At 35.4% G+C, this 21291-nt stretch overlaps 1 protein-coding gene and 1 long non-coding RNA gene across 2 annotated transcripts; both read right to left on the bottom strand.

The window, feature by feature from the left end:
* Window positions 1–4368: 4368 nt before the first annotated feature.
* Window positions 4369–6950, bottom strand: LOC136811838 (uncharacterized). Its single transcript, XM_067068466.1, has 3 exons — window positions 6744–6950; window positions 5365–5585; window positions 4369–4927 (listed from the first exon to the last, which is right to left on the bottom strand). Exons 1-3 carry the CDS (start codon window positions 6918–6920, stop codon window positions 4402–4404), a joined length of 924 nt encoding a protein of 307 aa, XP_066924567.1. The 5' UTR covers window positions 6921–6950; the 3' UTR covers window positions 4369–4401.
* A 1451-nt stretch (window positions 6951–8401) lies between these two features.
* Window positions 8402–12496, bottom strand: LOC136811856 (uncharacterized). The gene is made up of 3 exons (XR_010847284.1): window positions 11988–12496; window positions 9557–9660; window positions 8402–8585 (listed from the first exon to the last, which is right to left on the bottom strand). It is a non-coding gene; the product is annotated as an uncharacterized lncRNA (long non-coding RNA).
* Window positions 12497–21291: the final 8795 nt, after the last annotated feature.

Genomic DNA, 21291 nt, shown 5'->3' with positions numbered 1-21291 from the left:
AATGAAGCCATCGATGATTGTACCGATATACTTTACTCAGGTAGATACGCGAAACCTCCTGTAGATAAGGAAACATTTAGAGAAATGCTTCAAATTGCAATTGTGACGTTTTGATGCTCACCCACGTTAATGGGATAAATTTTCGCGGGGATTAATTTTCGCGGATTTCGCAGATTTGGGTGTCATACGCGAAAATAAGTCCCATTGGAAATTTGAAAAAGGCCCATCCGCGAAAATTAGTTTCCGCGAAAAATTTGAATTTTTTTTGCAATCCGCGAAATTTCTATTTTTATCGTTTTTTATTTTTTTTCTACATGAGGGCACGCAACCCTCGAAAAAGGTCAAATCCTCGATATGCTTGTTAGCAAAAAATAGTTTTCTAATCCCGAATTTCTCTTCCGCTTTTTTTCCAAATAGGCTGTGAAAATTTAGCTCGGCACCATGGAAGTTCAAATTCAACTTTTGATAATTGTAATACATATCTCCTCGCCCTATTCCAAAACACCCTCTTGAAAAAAAAATTCTTAATTTTCCTGGAAAAATTTTATTTCAATGTTTTGACCCTTTTCAAAAATTTTAATTTGTACCCCAATCCGCGAAATTAAATCCCCGCGAAAAATCAGGAAATCCCTCATCCGCGAAAATTAATCCCCGCGAAATCTTAAAATTTCGCGGATGAGCTCAACCGCGAAATTTAATCCCCACGAAAATTTATCCCATTACGAATGGGTTAGCAATGGGTAGCCCGCCCGCTCCGATGCTGGCTAACGGTTGGCTTAGCAAATATGACTAGACAATCAAGGGGGAAGCAGTCATCTATGAACGGTACGTTGATGATATCCTTATGGACATTGAGAAAAACAGTGCCCCCATAAGGCTCGAAAATATTAACTCTTTGAATGTTTCATTAAAATTTACGGTTGAACGTGAACACAATGGTAACATTCCATTCCTCGACATGTTGATCCACCGTGAAGGGTGCAAACTCTCATCCACTTGGTATACTAAAGCTACGGATACAGGCTTGATGATGAACTTTCTTACCTTGTCGCCAATGAGATACAAAAGATCAGCCATCTCCGGTATGATTCATCGCATCTTTAGAGCATGTAGTACATGGAGAGCTGTTCATGACAGTTTGGAAAAAGCAAAACTTATTCTTTTAAACAATCAGTATCCTGAGACATTTTTCGAACCGCTCATTAAAAAACGTCTTAAATTCAATAATAGTTAAACCCGAAAAGGAGAAGGATGAGTCAGATCGGGAAAAGTTCTTTCTTCAATATCGCGGAAAACGGTCAGAAAAATTTGAAACTTCGCTTTTACGACTAGAAGCTCCTTGTAAAATTGTGTACACTACCAGAAAGTTGAAAACTATCTTACCATCACTGAAGCCTCAAATTGACAAACCCCTTCGCAGCAACGTAGTTTACCTCATTTCGTGTCCGCGATGTCACTCGCGCTATGTTGGACAAACCGTCCGGCATTTAACTACACGCTTCAAAGAACATAAAAGAAGCCCAGTGGGAAAACACTTTCTGGAATGCAATAGAGAGCTTACTATTGAGAATTTCTCAATAATTGCAACGTCATCAAAAAATGAACAGCATTTAATGACCCTTGAGGCACTATTGATCAAAGACCTCAAGCCTGAATTAAATACTAAAGATGAATATAAAAGTCGGATACTGGTCGTAAAAATTTAATTGTTCTTAGATAGCTTTTTAATTTTTTCGTTTCGCTTTAATGATTTTGAATTTTTGATTTCTCTTACTTGTAGGCATTACGTTTTTGTTGATTGTGGAAAAGGTTTTTACGGAATGAATGTTTTTAACTTGTATGAATTTTACTGTTTTTTTTAAAAACTGTTTTTATATTTTGTTTTAGAGGTAATATCTGAAAATGAGAAATAGTTCTCGAAATATATCATGAGAAAAATACTTGTTGGTCACTTACATTTTACGAAAGATATATTACCTTCAATAAAGAGTTATTGATTTGATTCTTATAAAGTAGATGCTTATAAGAAAAATAAATATGCTCATCTTCTTCGCCATCCATTGTTTACTTTGTAAGAACTAATTACCGAAAGATGTATTACCTTCAATAAAGAGTTTTTGATTTGATTCTTATAAAGTAGATGCTTATAAGAAAAATAAATATGCTCATCTTCTTCGCCATCCATTGTTTACTTTGTAAGAACTAATTACCGAAAGATGTATTACCTTCAATAAAGAGTTATTGATTTGATTCTTATAAAGTAGATGCTTATAAGAAAAATAAATATGCTCATCTTCTTCGCCATCCATTGTTTATTTTGTAAGAACTAATTACCGAAAGTTAATAGTTAAAGCAAGGAAAAGCGTCCGCCGCGCATGCTAAAAGGGAAAAGCTATGAAACTTTACCGGGAAGCCAACTTTACGGGATATCATTTCAGCCGGAACATACGATACTAACAAACGCAAAAAAAACGCGCGCACAAAAATTCGAGATGCGTGTCCAATATCCTAGCATGAAGCAATGACTGTCATCATTTCACTAACTGCCACCCGCTAGTACAAATGCTTGTAAAAACTAATTAATGCTAATTAAGGCTTTTTAATGATTTATAGCAAAAGTTTGGAAATGATTTGGAATAGTTAGAATGATTCTTCTCAGCATTTTCTTAGAGATATCAATGAATAAGCTAACATAAATGAAACATATTTTTTTTCTAAAAATGTGAATTACTTTTTACAAAGAATAAAATACGAATCTTAAAACATTCATTAGGAAAAGTGTCCAGGTAGAATCAATTACAGACAGTTACAAATACTAAACCAGTCAAAAGACATGCAATTATATTTATTTCAACCAATTTGAAATATAAATGAAACATAGTAGAACCAAACAGCATAAGAAATGCTATGATAGGACGTAACGTGGTAATAGTATCAGTAACGAGGCAATATTGATGAGCAGGAAGCAGGTATTAACAGGAAATAGCGTACATTCAGGACTTTTTCCAACGGCATGATAAGGGATCTCATGGACAAAATTGTTTACATTAAAAAGATATGCCAGTTATCTTGCAGTTGTAACAGCAATATCGTGTAGAAGAATGGAAAATCATGACGTAACGTGGTAATAGTAGCAGTAACGAGGTAATATTGCGTTGTCAAGGTAAACGAATCCTCATCCATAAAAAGCTTAAAGGGAAAATAAGAAACATGAAATTGGATGATATGGTGAGTGTACTGAAATTTCCTCAAAAATAGTTCACAAAAGTTTCTTTCAATCTTTGATAATAATTTCCCAAATATTGCCTGGTAAGTATCAACAAGAACACAGGTTAAACATTAAAAGATTAATAAAACCAAGTCTTATAAAAGTACACAAAGCAAAAAATATTTGTACTTACTGTCGAAGTACCATAACACAGGATCTTTAAGCATTCTTGTTGGGAGTAGAGTATGTTGAATGACGATTGTCGAATAAATTTAGTTACAGTGGAATTTCGTTGCCAATTCAACCACCAACAATAGTCACTTTTGTCCATATTCAATCATTTCTACTATTATCATTTTAATCATTGTTCATTATTGGGGACAAACTGTTTGGGTCGAAAAATGAATCAATCTCCTGAATGTCTAAGACAGGAGACAGATTGTAATTTGACTGTCAGCAAATTCACTGATTGGTATATGTATATATCTTGTTTAATCCGAAAGTCAAAAGTAAATGCGTATAAGTATTTTGACTGCAGGAGGAGAGAGCTTGAATTTAAAAAAAACTTCCAGAAACTTCTCCATTCCATTTCCTGCATGTTGACCAATCGGGCAAAATTCTACAAGCGGAATAGAATCTACTGTCGAAAGCTGAGTAAAATGCCCGCGGCGCCTGCTATTATAAAGAAAAGGTTTTTAGGCTAGCAACTGCCGTCCTGGAAAAAAAACCGAGCATTTACGGAAGAGACTAACTACGGGTAGGCTTGCGCGACAAAACAAAACAAAACAAAACGAAACAAAACGCGCAAAAATGCGAGATTCCAGTCCAATATCCCTTAAGCCTGACTGCGCCTGAAGCTATAACTGCCTCCTCACTCGCTGCGCTCGTTGCGGTGGCAATGATATTTACAACCCTATGTCCTGAGCCGGTTCGCCGCCGATCACTGCCGAGATAACATTAAAGTTCAGGAGGGCTGGACAGCAATTGTTTAGTTGCTGTTCAGTGGAGCGTGGAAGGCGCTATTGGGTGTTAGGAGGGCGCTTAGTGGTTGCTATAAAGGTGTGGCCGGAGGAACTTTAGTACATACCTTTTGAACTACTTAAAGCACGTCAAAATTCGGTTAAAATCATACCCTTTTTAGTGCACTTGACCGACTGTTCCTTTACTTTCAATAATCAAATCAAATTTGCGAATCACAATAATGATTTAAAATAGAATGAAAAATATAATTTTACCTTTTTCAAAAGTGTAGAAAGTTTTTGAACCATTTTGGCATTTTGATCCAGATTTGGTGGCTCAGAAGGAGCTGTCCAAACCAAATTATAAATCAATGCTAGCCGATGTCCTTCTGTGAGTGGAGTCACTTCATGTTCGCAATCTGCATAATGTGCTGCATACAGGATTGAGAATTCAGCATCATCACAACCAAAATCAACTGTATGTGTTTTACCACCGTGCCGAACAATCAGTTGATTTCCACTGAAAATTGAGGGCAATTGAACGATAAGTGTAGCAAACATCCCATCCTGTTTCTCCGAATCTTTGTGTGGTTTGAAATGTCCTCCTACCTCGTACAATAGAAGTTTGTAGAGATCAGCTCTGATGTTGTTATTTCCACATCCGAGCTCTTGTTGTACTTTAAACACCAATGCTTTCAAGGCTGATTGGAATCTTGGATTTTTCAGAGTGATTCGTTTAGGATCAATTTCCCAACTTTTTCTAAAAAATAATATTCTGTAGTCAATAGCGGCATAAAGCGGAAAAATATTTTCCCATATCCATGTCATCTGTATGTACACTGGGAGCAATTATGTGTCAGTATAATTATAACGGTATCAAAATTTTCTCTGAATTTTTGGTTTGACTATACCCTTTTCCACAAAAACCTTAAAAAACTCTTTTTTCCTGTTGAAAACAGCATGATTTTCATAGAGCAAAATAATATGATTTTCCATATCAGGTTACTTAACCAAATTAAGAATATAACTGTCCAAAATACTAAGGCTTTATAAGTTAATACCAAAATCTGGGGAATCTGGCACCTTGAAACACAACAAAACATAATCCTCAGTTTTTTTTTAAATGCACTTCGTTTCTTTGCCAATTCAGATTTACATTAAAATTCTAATACTTATCAAGTGATCAAATAAACTAACCTGATATTTTCATCGACAACAGTTTTTTCACCCAATCCAAAAGGAGCTTGTCGAGCAACTTCAATTATTCTTTTTGCTGAATCAGCACAAAGTGGCAGGCAAACAGGTCCAACTCCCTCAATGTTGAGGCCAGGAAGTGGTGACTGTTTGAGAATGCCGTCTGTAGCAAAGCTACCTGGTTCGTCTTTGATTTCTGCCAGTAAATTGGTAAGTTCTTCGACCTGTAAGAAAACAAATCTAATATAAATAAACAGCATAACAGGTTAGAAATTAGGCCCTCCCTAACGAAGTGCCGGAAATGGTCCGCACATGTATTTTCACACACTGTAGATTTTTTAGGACAACAGGGAGAATACCTCCCTTGACATTTGAGTAGAAGTTTACCCCCTACCTGTTCTACCTACCTAGGTTGGGTGCCAGACCGGACCCCATGATCTTCTTTCCAGTTATTTCTATCCAATTAATAGCTGACTAGTCACTTATCTTGTATTTTATTCTAGTTGTAAACAGCGAGTTTCGAAAGGAGACCTACAAGACGCATTCGTTATTCTCTTTTCATAAAAGTGATATTCAGAACATGATCTTGCTAAGAAACTTTCAGAGCTATGCGAAGTAAACTAGTGTAGGTTCCGTCGATTAGGAATTTCTGAGTTTCATTTATCAAGCTCGTGGTAAGAGCAATATCATCTTGCAAAGTCAAGATCAGTGACTTGGACTTCAGGTATTGGTCGACTCTTTCTTCCTCGATAGTGAAACCATTGTTATTTTCCATATAACTTATCGCATTACATAATAGTCTGGTATTATAATAAAGAGATAAGGTGCCAATGTAACATCTTAAATGATGTTAAAATATTCTGTCCCACCATCTAGAGATACAACTTTAGCTTGTGTGTCTTTGTAACGTCAGTTCAATCAGTTCAATAGACATTATTGTACCATATGCTGCCAGAATCTTTAAGATTTTACTACGATAGATGATATCAAATGATTTGCGAAAGTCAAAACATAGGACAACTGCGGGAAGATGTCTGTGTAACTGTAGGATTACCAGGGATAACCATCGAAGGTTGTTTATCATAGTTGTTTCCATAATAATTTTCACGTCCGTCAGGGATCTTACCATAATTACGGGTAATAACACCTCCACTTGCAGCGTTCTGCTTGTTTTCCAAGCAGATTGTGTGATCAGTTCACAATTTGGTAACTTCTGTGACGTATAACTTTTTGGGAGCCCAGACAATGAACAATTTTGTGGTGATAAATAAAGAGAATGTCTGTGTAGGATTCGGAAAATCAGTTGGTGACGATGAAGTCGAATTTTCTGTACATTTAGTGTAGCAATATGTAAAAAGAGACATATTTAAAATTCTACTTACAGGATATGTATTTTCACCATCTTCTTGATCAACTTCCTCAGTCTTTGAGTTGGTAGCACCATCGTTAACTGTATTCCCATTATTTTTCCATAGTTTGATATCTTTGCGACGTGCAAGTTTCTTTCGAGGACATTTACCACCTGTGCTTTTCCTGGCAGTTTGTTTGGTCCTTGCCATTTCTTTTTGTGAATTTATTGTATTTGATCTTTTTCTATGAAAAATATACAATATAGAATACAGTTACAGCACGCTTTTTTGGGAATGATGTATAATCTATTGTTTTGTGGTGTTATTGCCCACTAACATGGAAAAACTCAAAATTTTCAAAAATATTCTGTCAAGAAACTTGACAAAAGACATCGTTAAATTTCATTAGACAAAATTAAACCTTTCTTCAAGATATAGATAACCAATACATCAATTGAGTTAAAATCGTTAAATTGTTTTTTCGAGCTATTTCTTTGCATAATTTCTTTGATACGATTACACTCTTTATACATATAATCAGTAAAACCATATATCTTTCCAATATACTACCAAAGGAGCCCTGATAATTAATGAAAGAGTATGGCTTCAAAACTGAGATTATAAGATAATCAAAACTCATTGTGGAAGTTTGAAAAATCGCTCCGTTTTTTAGTCACAGCACTTGTTATACACTTTTGGACAGCTAAGGGGTAGGGGAATCAAAATTTTTTTCTCGGACACTTTCGTGTGATTTTTGGACAAAAATCTATAAAAAAAATGTATAACAAGTGCTTTGACTAAAACAATCGAGTTACTTCAAAAAAACGAACAGATTTCCCCCTACTAACACTAATAGACTTCAAAATCATAAAGAAAAACTCTACCATTTTGACTATTACTAGCACTGTATACTCATTTTCTAATAGAACCCCAAAGCAAAGTGTCTCTTGTAGTTTGATTTATATAAGATAATCAAAAGTTCCAAAAAGCTACTAATTGCTGCTGTTTTCCTAGCATAGTAAAAAAATTAAATTTATAAAATTAATGGTTTTTCGTTTTTCTAATGAACTCACCTAAATAGTACAACAATACCTCCTTTAGATATACAACTACAATTCTTGCAAAATTATCTTTAATGTTAAACAAGTGAAATAAACAATATTATGAACAAGTGTCATTAAAAACTGTATGCCAGTCAGTCCAACTCTATAACAATAATTGCAACATTACTTTTAGAAATAACGTTTCTAATCTTCCCATTAAAAAGGCTAGCTACTGGAGGTCGGATGAGAATAAATTGGTTGTTTGGTAAGAGCTTTAAGGCAAATTATTGACAAACAAAAAATCAAAAACATTTTTTACGCAAAACAAGAAATATGAACTTTAAAACACAAAGAACAAAAATAATTTGTGATAAAAATACAGTTCCTGATTGACTGAAAAGACACGACAATAAAGCATAATTAGTACTCAAATTCAAATGATTTTCCTTGATAAATCTTCTTTAAGATTGTTGAAAAATCTTGTTTCAATGCCTTCACATCTTTGGACAAGAAGTGAAAAAGCCATTTTTCTTTTTTTATTTATATGTATCAAAAAAGAATACAAGACAAAATTAATCTCAAAGCTAGTCAAGTAAATCATAACACTTAAGAATAATTAACTCTTACCAACTTTAAGCTATTAACACAAGCTTGAGCTGTGAATATCATTAAAAATAAATATCATTTAAAGTTTTATCAATATAATTTCTCAATTCATGCAGAGTTTCAGGTTTCAACTTTTCAAAGTCAATCTCAATTTCATCCTGTCCAGTATCCTTCGAAGAAGGTTCCATTGTCTGTATAATGTGAACAACGTTTCCAAGCTTAGTACCTGAATGAAAATTCAAAACAATTTAAATTATTCAAGTCTTTTATAATTTGTAAATACTCTGGAAATACACTGAGCAATTTAAGTATTTTTCCAACTATTGAAGATACTCTTGGGTGCCTGATAAACATACATGTACGTTTATTTTTTTCACGTCAAATTTCCTGCCTGTACGCACCTTATTAGGACCTGTAGGTTTATTCATTTTGAAGAATTTTCCCGCCTGTACGTTTATTCCCTCCTATACGTTTATTTATTTTGACCCAATATCGCCCGATTCATACTGGAAAAAAATTATTATTTTTTGTTCAAGTAAGACGTGTAGAAAGGCCGTTAATTACATTCGAATGTATTGTGGGAGATTTCGAATGTTACACGAGTAAATTGGAACGTTTTGCTATAAATTCGAGTTTCGACCTGGATGTTCTACTTTTGAAAAATTGGTAGATTTTTCCCTGTACATTTATTTATTTTAGCTCTGATTTCTCACCTGTACGTATTTTTCAGCCTGTACGTTTATTAATTCCAATTTTATTTCCCCCTGTACGTTTATTTTGGTATGTACGTTTATTTTGGTCTGTACGTTTATTAGGCACCCGAGAGTAGAGTTGTACGAAAAAAAAAAGTCTTTTCGATAAAAAAAATCTTGCAAAATTTCAAAGAAAAAACTATTAGCTATTATTATGACCATTATTAAACAGTTCAGATAAAGTCCCAAGCAATCTTAAGTAAAGTTTTGGTTTCCCCATGGAATTATTTTAATTGAGTTACATGTTTTTTTACATACTCTTCAATTTCTATTTTTTTCTGTAACGATCTATTGTTTTTAAGCCCAAATCTCGGCCTGGCTATGCTTAAAAATAAAAAAAGTGCAGGGGATATGAATTCAACATTGCAGAGCTATTAAAAAGAAGATAAGTCAACATGCACAATGATAAATTATGTATAATTAATATAAAATAATAACTATTTACCTGGCAATTTGTTTATGTCAAGACTCAGTTTTCTTTTCTCTTCATATGTCATAGGCTTGATCTCTCTGTTAGAAGATTTGCTTTCTGTTGATACTGAGGCCATCCTAAATGTAAGAATATGTGCTCATTTCTCTCTTTGAAGTAAGTAAGATTTTGGAAAGAAAAATTTAAAAAAGATAAAACTTAAAATTTATTGGTCATTTATTGAATTTAATTGATTAGATCAAATCCAGTCTGGAAATTGAAGCTTGTGCGCCGTCCGGTAGATTTGAGGTTTGATATCTGCTGCCTTCAACTTTTTCCCAGCTAAGTTGGGGCAGCTCCGGCGTAACATTTCCCTCCTTTCCAGACTGGGATCAAATGCTCAATGAATAAAGTAAGAATTAGTTTAGGAAAGTGTTTGAAGACGTTAAAAATTATGATTCTTTTTGTAAAAATGAGCACTACCCTTATTTTGTATAATCATTTCAATTGTTTAAATTTTGCCTTCCCTTGTTCATAATTCCCACTGATTTCAAGCTTTTTATTTAGCTAAGTTCTTTTCCTGATGTGCCTCCTTAATCTCTAGTCCCAATCAACTCATCATCCTCTAATCTCGCAAACTCTCACTAATTCTACTCTTTTTTCTATTCAGCTCAACAACTAGGTCGTGAAATCAAGCCAAAACCTATTTGTATCATCACAAGCATTTTGGTGCAATTTGGAAGAATTAATTTCAAATTTGGCGAAAATTTATTTTGGCAAATGACCTTTGAATTTAAACATGGTGGAAAATTTTTTTGGTTAATTTGGCATAATTTTTAGGCAATTAGCCAAACTCGCCAAAATTTCTTTCCGCCAAAACTTCTTCCCTTGGTAGTGCAAAACAGTTTAGCCCTAACTCTTCATATAAAAATTACAGGAAACACAAATTTGGACACTTTGTACCCAATGCCGCACGTAAGCACTTTAAAGTCAGCTTTAAAGTCCTGCAGTAATGGGACAAAAAATCAGTTTTTTGAAGTTTGCAAAAAGTATGAAAAATGGCTGCTTGAATATAAATGACATCAAAAGTCAACAAGCAACATGCTGAATGGACCTACCTAACGATGAAAGTTAGATAGCAAAAAAGAGAAAAATGAAAACAATCAGTCAGAAGATAATATACTGTTTAGCGAAAATGCAAATACATTAAATTCCATCATTGATTGTTGACGGGGGAGAGGGAAGGGGAGTAGGGAAATAGAAATGAAAGTTCCGGTTGCAAAGATCAGTTTTATTGACAATTGAATCATGTTTGATGGAGGGCATTGTTATCAATAATATTTTTGTGTGAAAAAACAAAAATGTAAGGAAAAGGTCCAATAAAAATCTGCAAAAACGGCCATTTTCGGCATATTTCCGGTATTATCGGCCAAAACAAAAATTTTCTCAGAAAGCGGACTCAACTATGTTTTGGGCATTGCTTATACGCATCTTTGAGCAAAAAATCAGAAAAAACTAAGAATGAAAATTCGAGAAAATGTCAAAAAAAAGTAAAAGTACAGCTCAAGAATTTCAAGAAATACTGTCTTTCCGGTGAAAATAGGTTGTTCCGACGATTTTTAAATAGTTCCGGCCGGCTTCAAAAATCAATTTTATGCTTGATGGTGGGCATTGCTATTAATAGTGTTTTTGAATGAAAAAACAACCAATTGTAAGGAAAAAGTCCAATGAAAATCCAGAAAAATGGCTATTTCTGGCATATATCTGGCATTTTCCGCCGGAAAAAATTTTTTCTCAAAAATTGGACTCAGCCATGTTTTGGGCATTGTTAATACGCATCTTTGAGCAAAAAATCAGAAAAAACTAATGATAAAATTTTGAGAAAATGCCAAAAATCCAGTTTTTCTGGGATATTTCTGGCATTTTCGGCCGGAAAATGCCAAAAATCAGAAAAAACTAATGAGCCAATCCTGAGAAAAGCTGGTAACAGATGGACGAACGAACAAACAAACGGACGGACATCGGTTAATTTATAGGAACTCCGAGGTAGGTCCAAAAAGGTCTATCTAATATGTGAATAGAGCAGTAATTTTTCCTTTTTTTTACAAAAGTTCTAAAAATGAAAATAAAGAGATATTGAAAATTTAATACAAAATGCATGCGGACAAATTGATGTTTTTAAGTGCATACTTCATAGTTTTCATGTTTATTAAATGCTGTTTTGGAGCTTCAGAACTAGCCTGCAAAACGTCCTGACTGCCCAACTATAAATCTTTAAAGAATATCTAACCCCAGCAGCAAAAACACCCAAAAGGAGAAAACAAAATCCATGATGATTTCGCTGGTTTGCAATAATTCCCTTAAATTTCATCTGCTAACAAACACAGGTAACACAAATAAGTAATATTTTCAGCTGTCAGTGAAAATAAAAGTGATGAAGATGTAAAAAAAGGAAAAGAAAATATACCTTATTTTTTGGAGCAATCAAAATCGTCGCTTCACTGGCCAGAAACAGCGAATGGAGAGGAGAGAAAACAGAGTAAGGAAAGAATTGATAGACAGCAGAGCAGTAGTAGTTTGGCTATAATGTCAGCATGCTTGATCATCTACCTGTCTACCTTACTTGACAAAGAAATATCCCACCAGTGCTAAACCTTACCACCACCATGTGCTTTAAAAAATTATCTCCCGCGCACATATTTTTCAAAATAACTATTGATATAAATTAGTCTTTGACATGCGCAATAGTCATGCTATAATTATGTGGGAAATTATGTGGGAAAATCGCTCTTAGTGCTGCGCATAATCGAAAAGGGCACCTCTCGAAAATGGTAGATTCAAAAGCAATGACTGAGCGGACCAGACTGAAATGAGGTAAAAAAAATACCATGATTTTCTTATACTGTCTTATTCACATCTGAAAGGTTAAGGGTATTTTTTTAAACCAAACAGTACATGGATATTGACAAACTTTTTGAGTGCTTTCAAAACTTTCCAAACTTTTACTATAGTTGCGCTAGCATCTTGAACTAGGGAGGGGACTTAGGGGCGACGTCCATATTCAAAGTCGCCACGCGTAACGGGAAAAGACCGTTAGTGGGTAGGTATATCGGAATGTTGAGAGTTAGCTGTGGCATTGATGACCAAAATGAAACTCCACTAAAAATTCCAAGGAAAAAATCAAAAATCGCTTATCGTAGCGCTCACTTCTTCGCTTTTTCCTTTAGCATGCTATCCAAAATCCTTTCCCTGAGCAATTTAGGGGTGGTTTCAGAGTATAACATTCTTGCTTTGGGAGTTTTAAAAACAAAGGCCGTTTGAAAATTGTGATGGAATTTGGCCGTTGTAAACCTCTGAAAATGGCGACCTTTGTAGTGGGCCGTTTGTTTTGATTTTAGCGGGAATGAAAGCTTCGGTAAAATTTTGGTCAAATCATGAAGACCGTTAAGGTGGTGGGTAGGTATGTTTGAAAACTAACGGTCTTTTCCCGTTACGTGTGGCAAGATTGAATATGGACGTCGCCCCTTAAAAAAAGAAAATTAGAAAGAATTTAGTGGCATATGTACAAAAGCTGCCAAATTATATGAAAAGAAGGAAAAAATCAAAAATTTTGACCGGGGACCCTTTTCAGGGTCCCCCCCCCCGGCCCCATTTCTGCTGGGTACTCAGCGCGACCCCGGACCAAAAATAGCCTAACACCAACTTTCTTAAAACATAGTCATGTGGCGGCTAGTACGAAACGCAGGTCCAGGTCACAGGTTTCAGGGCCAGGGTTCAGGGTTCAGGGCCAGGGTTCAGGGTTCAGGGCCAGGGTTCAGGTTTCAGGGCCAGGGTTCAGGGTTCAGGGCCAGGGTTCAGGTTTCAGGGTTCAGGTTAAAATTGTCTACATTGCAGACCAGAATGTTCCGAGGTATATTTATTCTGCAGACCATTTGCTCTGGGTTTGCGAGAGTTCGTGTTCTATATAATACAAAGTGTGTTTTCTTTTTAAACTTTTAATAGTTTATGGTGTGGTGAAACAATACTTTTTAAAATATGAGACAGGTGTGACTTTTTTAAACTACTGTATTGGAAATAGAATGAAATATCCCATAGTATTGGATTACATTATAATAAGAAACAAATTAATTAAATATTTCCCGTTTTCCAAAAGGGAAATTATGTTAAATCGGGCTTTCAACATAATTTCCAGTGTCAAAACGCCTTCCGTACGCCCTGACTGACGCCCGTTTTAGCGCCTAAAAGAAAGTCTACTTTATAAGAATCAAATCAATATCTCTTGATTGAAGGCAATATGCCTTTCGGTAATTAGTTCTTACAAAGTAAACAAAGGATGGCGAAAAAGATGAGCATATTTGTTTTTATTATAAGCATCTACTTTATAAGAATCAAATCAATAACTCTTGATTGAAGGCAATATATCTTTCGGTAATTAGTTATTAAAAAGTAAACAAAGGATGGCGAAAAAGATGAGCATGAGCATGAAGTGCATATTTATTTTCATTATCAGTGTCTACTTTATAAGAATCAAATAAATTTCAGAATTTTTGGCGTTTTCACTAGGTGATAACATGTGAGCGATAACTTCTCTTTTTGAAATGTGAGCGACCGTCTATCCCATGTCATCTCAAGTAAAGTTGAGATCTCCAACTTAAATTTTATCGATAAAACGAATTTAAAATCTACACATGCGTAATTTTGTTTTCTTAGGGATATTTCGATAGAAAGCTCTGCGGGGCATTCTTAGCGACAGCTACTTGCTAAATGTCAATAATGACCTTCATTTTTAAGGAAATATTTAGTCGCATTTTTGCGAATCTTGTTATTTTTCTATCAATTCTTTAAGTTTTCACCAGGGGGTGCACTTAGACAAAACAGGTTATGGGCATGTGCGAGCCATAATGACATAGATCAAATTCCAAAACTTCTAAATTTCAAAATTTTTCATTGTGGTTAGCATTTTGCACAAAAGTTACAGGTTTCCAGGTAATTAGATATCTAGGTAAAAGAAAAATGAAATCCGGGCATGGGACATAAGAAAGTAATTTGTATAGGTTTTTTTATTGTTTCTCTTTTATCACCAAAATAATGGTATAGTATATATAACATAACAACTGTGTTTTTTTATATGTACAGTTAAAAATATCTCGTTTTTTCTAAAATAAAAAATCAGCGTACGTTAAAGGCCTTGGATGTAGACTCGATGGAGAAAAAAGTTGAGGTTCTAAGCTAGACAGAGGTTTCCCAGAGGGGAATACCCATTGAGATAAGTGTAGAGAAGTTTAGGAGATCTCCCATCAGGGTATCCCCTACGAGAAGTAGGAAACTATAAGCTAGGACAAGGGATTTATATAGTTTTGAGAATTATAGTTCTGCTTTTTAAATAGTAAACTTCTGAAGTGAAAATAAGTTTTACAAAACGTTATGAGTTATGGATTGAATAGGTCTTGTCAAAAGGAGAAGGGAAGAATATTTACAACGAGATGCCAAATTCTGTTCTGAGTAGATGTTTGTGAGCCCTTTTTGGCGGTGCTTTGATGACATCAACAAAAATATCATCTCTCCCGAGCGTGTACTGCTTTGCCGTTAGGCAATCTTTACTTAAATGGAAATAAACGTTCTCTTTCTCGGATGTTATTCTCATTTCTGCTGTTCCCTTTCGCACATACGATTTGAAAACTTTAATTCCGAGAATCATGTCATTTGGTTCTTTAGGTGGTGGAGAGTTTTCATCGCTACGGTACTTTTTTCCACATCCATAGCATCTAAGCGATCGGGTTTGGCTAATATATACAAGATGGAACTTCCCGTTATCGCTTATCTGGGGTCTCCCATCCCGGTAACCAGCAGTATTGCGGCTGACCGTTTTCGTTCTCTTGCGTTGCCTCTCGTTCTTCTTTTTCCCGGCTGATTTTGGAGGGGCGACGATTCGATCAAACCTTGGCTGCCATTTCTCCAGGTGTTCGTCCAGCAAACTTACATGGTAGGCAACACAAATTGAATGACTGCAAACACCTTAAATAAATAATGTTTGAATTTAAAAACTTAAGCGCTCTATTAAAGCGTATCAATACAATGTGTCCCGAATAACGCAGCCAGTTTTCTACTTTATAGATTCTAAATATTAATGCCGATGTTGATCAGGAGAATGGAAAAAGGAGGTAAAATTGGTCGCATGCAGTGATGTTTAGACGTCAGACCTGTGTCGCAGACACGTCAGGAGGGGGTACCGTACTGGGAAAGTTTTTCCCCCGTAAAAAATAACCTAAAATCTCGACGTTTGAGGATCTCCAACAATCTCATCCTCATTGGAAATTGCCTTTCAAAAGCATCCCCACTAACCTTTTTCAGCTGAAAGCAAAATAATTTCTATCCCCATTAGAATTTTGATGAAAATTTTCATTCATTTTAAGCGTAACAAGTAAAAATGTTTCACTTTAACTGGATAAAGACACGTACTTGATCCAAAATAAGTCTTTCCCTCTTTAAGTAAAATTTACCTTGTACTGCTTTATATCTTTCGCAATTACAAGCAACTTTCTTCCCGATTACATTCACCTCGTGAACTCCGTTCTTTGTTCTTGATTTGACGTAATAGGTGTGTGCAGTTAAGGATGACTTTTGTACGTTGTTTAGGAAATCCCGAAGATAGGTCGTGGCACCATTCCAATCAGCAGATAGGTGTCCAGGCAACCCAGAAGCGTGGAACTCTGGTAGGCCGGAATCGGGGATGAGTGAATTGCGATTACTTGTTGTTGGTGCTTCTTGATTATCGGAAAGGTCACTATCTGATCGTGGAATGATAGGACGAACGGGGATCGGTGGTGTCGATTTTGTTTGTCCAGATGACGTTGAAGGTATATCGTTCCCTCTCGTTGAGGATTGTTCTTCGACGTCGAAATGAATCCGTGTACTTGATAGAGCATCTTCTGTAGCTGTATAAAAATTGAAATTGATTATATGAAATAGAACAGACCTGTCTAAAAGTTTCCCTTTTTAAACCTCTCTTTCGCATATATACTTCCATTCCATGAGTTTACTCTCCGGTACTTAAATATGCATATCTCTCTGCTAAAAGTATGATACCCGTGTCTGGAGCCTTTTTTTTCACTAGTGATTTTAGAGATATTGTTTTAACCCCTTTGGAACTTTTTTCCTCAGTGGGGATAAAAATTTCTATTGAAATCCCGACGGGGATAGGCACTCTTTTGTTTCAAGGTTAAAAAGGCCCGTGGGGATGGATTTAGAATAGGAATAAAATCAAATCAAAGCTGGGGTCCCAGCGGGTCTCTGACACAGGGGTGCTGTTGATGCTTTGAGATTCTTCATGGCTAAAAAAATCTTTTACACGGTGTCAGATATACTCCTGTCTCGTGCCACATTATAGTCTAGAAAACTCAGTGGACTTGGGTTTGACTACTAAACAGGCCCTTTCCATGTTAAGATTCTACCTGGGAAAATCGCAAAACGGGCTTTAAGTGAGAGGAAGGAGGGGTACGTATACATCTTTCGTTTTTTCTAATAGAGTAACGTTTAGTTCAACCTGGGTGCGAATATGGTGAATAATCTATAATTGGAAAAAAAATATCACTGAGCCATAGAGACAGGGTTGTTCATTCGAAATTCTCCTCAAAATAAAAGAAAACCACATGGTTAAAAACATAATTTGAGGCTGAAAAAGAGATTTCCCTTGCATATTTAAAAATTGTAATAGCTATTGGGGGTGAATATAACTATTTCCAAAGTAAGAATTGTCTTACGTTCTTCCAGTGCAGGTTTGGGGATATATCCACAAAAATTCTCAGTTGCTTTATCTTGGTCCTTCACACTCATACCAACCCAACAGTCAAATGGAATGAAAAACTTGTCTTTCGAACTCGCTGTCAGTTCGTAGGGTCCTATAAAATGAAAGTTTTGTTTAAGTATATACTCAGGTGCCTAATGAACGAGGGGAGAGGGGGTTGGAAAATTTTTTAAGATTTTATAAACGGGGACCTAATTGCCAGGGCGGTTGGAAAATTGTACTTAAACTGTGAACCTAAAAATAGGGTAAATATATGTTACAATGAGGCTAATAAGAGCAAAATACTCGACTTCTCCTTTGGTTCGTTTATTAGGCACGAGAGTAAGTAAATAAAATAAATTCAGGAAAATTGAAGTAAAATCACTTTAAAATCCTCCTAATTATAATGCAACATCTTATCATTAAACGGCAACGAAGATTATAGTGAATTTTCGACTGTGATACGTAGGAACAGATCCCTTCTAAAATCTAGTTAGTGCCTGTACCATTAGAAAGTGTACACGAAAATTATACCTTGGCCTGAGACTGCCTTTTCTAAATTCCTCATGTGCTCTTGGATAAGGGCTATGTATATTTCTGCTCCTTCCGTCCAAGTACATCTAGTTCGAGGTCTTCCAGAGCTCACGTCGTCTGCATGGTTTTGTGAAATTCTTGTTTTATACTTGAAATGCATACTTTCAACTGGATTTGTATAAAACAGTTGTTCGCCCATTCCAGCTCGCTTTCTAACTTCAGCAAGCATCCCAGCTTGAAAATCTTCAAGGATATAGGTTTTGAAGTAAGTAGAAAAAGCTTTACTACCCAGCAATTCATCCCATCTGTCGTAAGACGTAGGAAGGCGAGTTTTCAAGTCATCCCAGTTAGTGCTGTCAACAAGGCCTTTGACCTATGAAAAAATAAAAAATTATAATTGATATTATTCCATGTTATTACTGATTTGATCTATGATTGATCCGAAATAGTAATACCTTCTCTCTGGCAATTTTTGGAAAATAGACCCTCGGGCTATTTTTGCCAAAGTGACCGTAAAGTCATAACATTATTAGCACAAAGCATTCGGAAAATCTTACGTATTACAAAGGGCTTAATACAGTATCGCATAACATAGAGTTCCTGTGGTGAAGTTGAGCCAATCACGCCATTTCAATTCAATTATCATCAATTTTAAGTACTAGAATAAAGATAAATCCTCACCTGCATACTATCACTACCAAAAATGTCAACCAGAATGATATCGCGAACATCACCATCAACCTTGAGGTTGGTAAGCTTTTCACGAATGTTGTCTTCCACGTGCTTCTTACAAAATAGAAGGACGGCAAAAGGCATTTCGGTCTTTAATCCTTCGATAACGCTTCTTTCTCGGTCCAAGCCAATAAACAACAAATCCTTCAATTTTGGTTCTTTGTTGATCAAAGATTGAGCAAAGTAGCGAGCGACCGAGGCATCCTCCTCTGTGTGGAAAAGAGCGGGACCAGGAATCCAAGGACTCTTACCATCCTCTAATTTAACCACTTTCTTATATTGATAGGTAGTGGTAGTAACAAAGTAGTCACCCACGTTGTATGTTTTATCGATTATCCATGGAGTTAAAAGTGGATCATCTTCAACAGTACACAACTCCTTCAAATGATCCAAAGATGTTTTGTGAAAAACGACAAATTTAGTGCTCGAAAATTGCAAATTGTGGATCCAATCCGACCTTTCGGTAGCAGTGCTGAGTAGTTCGGCAATTTGATCCTTTACGACATCCGGTTTACGTATCTAGAAATAAGAAAACCTTTGTTATTGGATTCGATCCAATAATTTGCTAGTTTGACGAGGCCAAAGTTTTCGAGAATGAGGAGGCGCAACCATGATTTGTACCGACGGGAGATATTATTCTCTGACCCTCTAATTTGGCTGAAAATGCTTACTCTCACCTCAGTAGCATGTTCAACGGAATTCGGCAGGATTTTCTTCAGGGCAACCCTTATTACTTACAAAGCATGTAATTGAACTTTATCTAAATACCTGAGTTCGAATTCTTTTTATTTGGTTCGCGTCACGAGGTACAGAACTCAAGCTTGAAATCTTTCTCAAACCTCCAGCTTTCTCATAAATTTGATCGTAAAGCTTTGTTGGACCAGCACGAGTATTTTTCGTAGCATCTCGAATGGTATTCTTTGTTGACTCAGCAGTTCGCATGTGTGGTCTTGAATGTTTTTTCGTTAGACCGTGTGGCTTTATTGTGAAATTTATTACCGGGCCTTTGTATCTGGGTTGAAAAAGAAATATTTAGGTTAAGTTTTCTTTTATCAAGGCAGACCATAAAATATCAACCATAAAACGCAATCAAATAAATCGGAGCTGAAAGTCGACGAATCAATAAGAAATCATAAATCTACCCAGACTTTGAGTATTTTTTTTGCCCGAAAGTTTCGTCCTATCTAAGTCCTAACAACTTAACAGGTCAAGAATCCAGACCTGTTATGCGCACTTTTGTAATTTCGAGCTGCGCAGTTTTGTAATTGCACCCTTGCGCACTTTTGTAATTTTGACAAAAAATCGACCAGATTTTTCTTTAAAATAGTAGATAAAAATCTTAAAGATTTGTTGTAACGGAGTTAAATCGAGTTAATCCGAGTTTTGAAGTTTTGAAATGTGGCATAATTAGTTTCAACGGCCTTTTTTACAAAATGAGCTAACTTTTTGCAAAGTATACTCTCGGGTACCTAATAGCCGGGGGGTTGGAATAAGCGGGGGGGGGTTGGAAAAAATCTCAAAACTTAATAAGCGGGGGGGTTGGAATAAAAATGTCCTGGGTGGAAAATTTTTGAAAAGGAGGCTAATACAGCTGAATTAGGACAAAAAAGGGAACTTTCAAAAACATTTTCCCAAAAATTAATAAGCGGGGGGATTGGAATAAGAATGTCCTGGGTGGAAAATTTTCGAAAAATTAATTAGCGGGGGGGGACGGCTATTAAGTACCCGAGAGTATGTGATGGGTGACGATTTAGAATAATCAATTTCAAAATTCCGAGTTAAAAGAGTTATAACTTGACATTACGTTTTTGGTTTTTATTATTAAATTTCTCGACGAAAATTAACATTTCAGCCAATTTTAAATAAAGTGCTAGGAAGCCAAATAAACAAATTAGTCTTTAGAAAACATCTTTAATACAATCCTTTGTTCAGAGCAAATCGGAACAACTCGGGTTAACTCATAATTTCAATTATATCGCGTTAATCAGTAACAGTACTCTTATCAAGAGAACGAATGACCATTTTGCAATGCATTTATACTAAGCAACCACTTAAGATAAGTTATTTCGAATTGAAGAGTTGAAAGAGTTATAACTCGGAATTACATTTTTCGACTTAACTCTTTATTAATGAACCAACAAAGCTTCAAGATGACGCCGATTATAGTTACTTAAAAGCGAAATAAACAACACAGTTAATCAAAAGATATCAAAAACGTATCTGTTTATAGGTACAACTCGGAACAACTCGGACTAACTCTTCATTGTAAATTCGGATTATTTGTGACATTGTTAGTATAATAGTCAGTCCTGTGATCAAATAACTATATAAAAATAAAGTAATGATTTTTAAAAAGCTTTTTAAGTATCCTTGACAAAGGTCAATCACAAAGAAGACGAATCCGGAAAAAAATATCGAATAAAAAATGTTCGATTTTTTATGAAATTACAAAAGTGCACAAGGGTACAATTACAAAACTGCGCAGCTCGAAATTACGCAAAAGTGCACTGGAAAATTACAAAACTGCGCATAACAAGACCTAAGCGATTGAAGATTCCAAATATTTCTCTCAAAGAGTGCAAGCTTAAGGAATTTATAGATTAAAAGTAAAGAATTTACCTGTATTCAACAAGAATGAGGTCTCCAATAAGTTCATTGCAATCTTTAATTTTAATAACATCTTTCTTGTAGTCATTGAATGATCCATTTCTATAGTAGGTAC

This window comes from Clytia hemisphaerica, unplaced genomic scaffold (genome assembly GCF_902728285.1).
Source record: "Clytia hemisphaerica strain Z4C2 unplaced genomic scaffold, Clytia hemisphaerica genome assembly, whole genome shotgun sequence".
Lineage (NCBI taxonomy): Eukaryota > Metazoa > Cnidaria > Hydrozoa > Leptothecata > Clytiidae > Clytia > Clytia hemisphaerica.
Note: the sequence above shows the minus strand (reverse complement) of the source record. Positions and strands in the feature narration are given on the sequence as shown.

What these genes read in the sequence shown, in the direction of transcription:
- LOC136811838 (XM_067068466.1), bottom strand. Translation starts at nt 6,920, where the DNA reads ATGGCAAGGACCAAACAAACTGCCAGGAAAAGCACAGGTGGTAAATGT. An exon ending in ATGGTGAAAATACATATCCT is followed by an intron (nt 5,586 to 6,743) that starts GTAAGTAGAATT and finishes GTTTTCTTACAG; the next exon opens with GTCGAAGAACTTACCAATTT. An exon ending in GTTGTCGATGAAAATATCAG is followed by an intron (nt 4,928 to 5,364) that starts GTTAGTTTATTT and finishes ATTATTTTTTAG; the next exon opens with AAAAAGTTGGGAAATTGATC.